Here is a 4,221-nt window from a genome sequence, read left to right as displayed (position 1 = left end):
GACATCTAGCGGTGTACTTGGAAGCTTGAGATAGGTTTCGTACATACCGCCCACCAAGGACAACATGTCCTTCATCTTGACCGCCCACCATGGAGTTTCTAGGTTGTCAGAATTAAAAAGAACACAAAACTATTGCACAACCTCAAAATGAAACTAGTAGGGGTCATTGCTGACAAACTAAATACAATGACATTTGAACTAATATATCTAACTTAAACTAATTAGCCACCGGCAGTATGCAAAGCTTTGACGTTGGTCGCTTAATTAAAGTGTTTTTACATTTAATCGTTACAACTCTGGTCAGTTGATCTGTGCCAGGATGTTTTTGCATGATTCTGCCGAAAAGCCACTTGGAAGGAGGGAGATCATCCTCTTTCACTAAAACAACGTCCCCGACTTTAGGTTCAGGAACTTGATGTGCCCACTTGTACCGCTGTAAATAGTGAGTTAAATACTCGTTTGACCAACGACGCCAAAAGTGTTGTAGCATCCGCTGGGTCAGTTGCCATCGTTTGAGTGTACTGATATTCGAGCTCTCGTAGTTGATTTCTGGAACCGTAACTAGGGGCTCTCCTATTAAAAAATGACCCGGAGTTAAAGGGTTTGGCTCGTTGGGATCATTGGGTACAACTGATATAGGTCGAGAATTTAGACACGCTTCGATCTGGCTAAGTAAAGTCGCCATTTCCTCATAAGTAAGTGTCGACTCTCCTATAACTCTCTTGATGTGATATTTGGTGGACTTTATCCCTGCTTCCCACAATCCACCGAAATTCGGACTTTTAGGAGGGATGAAGTGCCACGTGGTACCATTTGACGCCAAACCTTCAGCTACTTCTTGGACCATGCTTGATTTCTCTTTGTTAAAAAGGTCCTTTAATTCTTTAGCAGCTCCGACGAAGTTGGTGCCATTATCGCTGTAAATGTCTAAGCAGCGGCCACGTCTGGATGTGAATCTCTTAAAGGCTTCAAGAAATCCACGTGAGGTAAGATTGAGGTAAGATCACTCACGACCTCAAGGTGTATGGCCTTGGTTACCATACAAACAAACAAGCACACATATCCCTTGTATGAGCGATGTCCTCGTCCCTTTGTAGTTCTTAGGTTGATGGGTCCCGCATAGTCAACACCACTGCGGATGAATGCTCTTCCTGGAGTTACTCTGGCTGAAGGTAAGGCTCCCATCAACTGAGTTTCGATCTTGGCCTTGTGACGAACGCAGCGCACACATTTGCGTATGCAATGTTTGACTAAGTCCTTAGCTCGTACTATCCAGTATGCTGACTTTAAGTAGTTCAGCATAGCTCGCTGGTCGCCATGAAGTGTACGTTCATGGGCATCTGTCACTATGAGCTTAGTTAGCTGCGACTCGTAAGGTAAAATAATAGGATGCTTTGCTACTTCTAGATCTGAAGCGTTATCCAACCGGCCGCCCACTCGCAATATCCCATTTTCAAGAAAGGGCGTTAAGGAACGAATCTTGGAAGTTTTTGAACTAATGTACCCGTTTTTGTTGATTTCCTCGATTTCGTTCTTGAACTCATCGTTTTGACACTTTTTAACGCAGGTCAAAAGTGCTTCATCTAACTCCCGCTTTTGCAAATATGGGCCGTTGGCTTGATGGTTCATTGCGTAATCCCGTTTTCTCAAACAACGTCTGCAATACGCAACAACACGTGTAAGCTTGTTGAGCGTTGAATATTTGGTCCAGAACGCTTCAAGGTTTGTATCATTATCTTTAGGCTTTGAGTAGTTAATGGTCTTCTCGTGCAGAAATTTAGGGCCTAACTTCCACAACTCGTGCTCCATTAACTCTGATGGCTGCATACCTCGAGAAGCACAATCTGCTGGATTTTCCTTTGTCGAGACGTGAGACCATTGTGCTGAATCCGTCTTGGTCAATATCTCGGATACTCGGTTCGCAACAAAGGTTTTCCAGCTGCTTGGGTGCTTATTGAGCCACGCCAGAACAACTGTGGAATCTGTCCACGCTCTTATGTGTGTTTTCGGGATCTTCATAACTTCTGCAACTTCAATCAACAGTTTGGTCACAAGCACTGCTCCACAAAGCTCCAATCTGGGAATGCTAACCTGTTTGACAGGTGATACTCTTGTTTTAGTTGTCACTAAAGCAACCTTTATATTCCCAGTTGAGTCCACTACTCGAAGATAAACTACTGCGGCGTAAGCGGCGGTTGATGCGTCGCAGAACCCGTGCAGTTCATAGAGAGTGTCATCCTTGTGTGTGTAAAGCCATCGTGGGATACGAAAGTCTATAAGGTAAGCTAATTGATCACGGTAAGTTAACCAGTCATGTACTATATCAGATGGAGGCTCCTCATCCCATCCAATCCCTGCTAACCATAGACGCTGTATAAATATTTTCGCTGTGATGACACACGGTGCTAACCATCCCAATGGGTCGAACAAACGTGAAACATCGGAAATTATTTTTCTTTTTGTTGCAGGAGGCGACAGCGGCGGCAGTTTCACCGAGTACTGAAATTCATCGTTATCGCGGTTCCAGGTAAGTCCGAGTATTTTTGTTATGTTATCTGTTTTTATTTCCAGATTATTCTTTTGTTCTTCGTTTCCTAGGTACTCTTTTTCTCTTTTATCGATCTGCTTTGACAATTCTTCTTTGTTGCTTGCCCATTTTTGTAGCACGAACCCTCCCTCGTTCAGTAAGCCTTTCATCTCTTGATACAGCTGTAGACCTTCTTCTTCGGTTTCGCACCCGGTCATTAAATCGTCCATGTAGAATTCTTGATGGACTCGCGGTGCAGCTGTAGGATACTGCTCCTGGTGGTCGATTGCTACTTGGTTGAGGGCTTTGACTGCCAAGTAAGGCGCTGACGCAGTCCCGAAGGTGACAGTCAGCAACTTGTAATCCTTTACTTTGTCTTCAGCCTTTTCGCGCCACACTATGCGCTGGAAGTCTGTGTCCTCGTTTGCTACTCTTACCATCCTGTACATCTTTACTATATCCGCAACAAGACAGACAGGATACAATCTCCATCGCATAATGAGGTGACGTAATTCGGATTGCAAAGTAGGTCCTGTCATAAGCCGGTCGTTTAGCGATATTCCGTCGTCATATTTGCAGGAAGCGTCAAATACGACTCTGACCTTGGTGGTGACCTTGTCCTCGCGGATCACGGCATGGTGAGGTAAGTAGATTCCTTCTTTTGTTTTGCGGTCGCTTTCTGTCACAGGAACCATGTGACCGAGCTGTTCATACTCTCTTATCACCTCAGAGTATCGTGCTTTAAATGTTGGATCTCTACTGAACTTTCTTTCTAAAGTGTGTAACCTTTTGACAGCTATCTCACGTGAATTTCCTTTGCAGGTTGGCTCGTCCCTAAACGGCAACTTCACCACATACCTGCCCTCTGCGTCTCTCGCAGTCGTGGAAGCGAAAAGATCTTCACACCTTCGTTCTTCTTCAGTTAACAGCTTAGTGGGACCAGACGGCTCCGCTTCAATTTCCCAGAAACGTTTGAGCATATCATCTTCGTTCATGTAAACGTGTAAGACTGTTAAGTTCTGATCTTCACTTGGACTGCTTGCAGGATTTACAGGACCGGACAGAATCCACCCGAGTGTGGTGCACTGTGCTACTGGCGCCCCTTCTGGGCCGTTTAACACTCCATTTCTTAAAATCCGGCTGTACACTTCCCCCCCCCCCCCAGTAGTACATCAATTTTATTAGGTGTACTATAACTTGGGTCCGCTAACGTGAGCTGCTGAAGCTCCGACCACTCTGGAAAAACTACCTTTTCTCCAGGAAGGTTAGTTGTGACCTTATTCCAAACATACGCTTTAACCAGAAGGTTAAACGATGGATCCGTTATGGATTGAATCTTCAGTTGAACTCGATACTTAGGCGAGACCGGTAATGGACATCCACCTAATCCAGATAGTGACTTCTTAATGGGAATTTTCTTTATCCCTAAGGCTTGTACCACGGCTTCTGTCACAAATGAAGCCTGTGAACCTTGATCTATAAATGCTCTAATGACCTGATAGTCTCCTGTTTTCGACTCAGCTTTAACAAGCGCGGTGGGCAACAATACCTCACCTTGATCTACCTCTTTCGTAAAACAGCTGACTAACGGCGTGACCTCTTTTTTCTCTGTTGCACTATGTGTGGCTTCCCCAGACCCAGCTTCAGCTACCTGAACTACGCTCTTTGGATTGGCAGTTGAAGTGGATACATCC

The 4,221-nt window shown here is 44.9% G+C and overlaps 1 protein-coding gene across 1 annotated transcript; it reads right to left on the bottom strand.

The window, feature by feature from the left end:
- Nucleotides 1-927: 927 nt before the first annotated feature.
- Nucleotides 928-3,522, bottom strand: LOC125240447. Its single transcript, XM_048148342.1, has one exon. It carries the CDS (start codon nucleotides 3,520-3,522, stop codon nucleotides 928-930), a length of 2,595 nt encoding a protein of 864 aa, XP_048004299.1.
- Between the last annotated feature and the right edge of the window lie 699 nt (nucleotides 3,523-4,221).

Source organism: Leguminivora glycinivorella, chromosome Z (genome assembly GCF_023078275.1).
Source record: "Leguminivora glycinivorella isolate SPB_JAAS2020 chromosome Z, LegGlyc_1.1, whole genome shotgun sequence".
In the NCBI taxonomy this organism is placed as follows: domain Eukaryota; kingdom Metazoa; phylum Arthropoda; class Insecta; order Lepidoptera; family Tortricidae; genus Leguminivora; species Leguminivora glycinivorella.
Note: the sequence above shows the minus strand (reverse complement) of the source record. Positions and strands in the feature narration are given on the sequence as shown.

Coding starts and splice junctions, on each gene's coding strand:
- LOC125240447 (XM_048148342.1), bottom strand. CDS start 3,522: ATGAACGAAGATGATATGCTCAAACGTTTCTGGGAAATTGAAGCGGAG.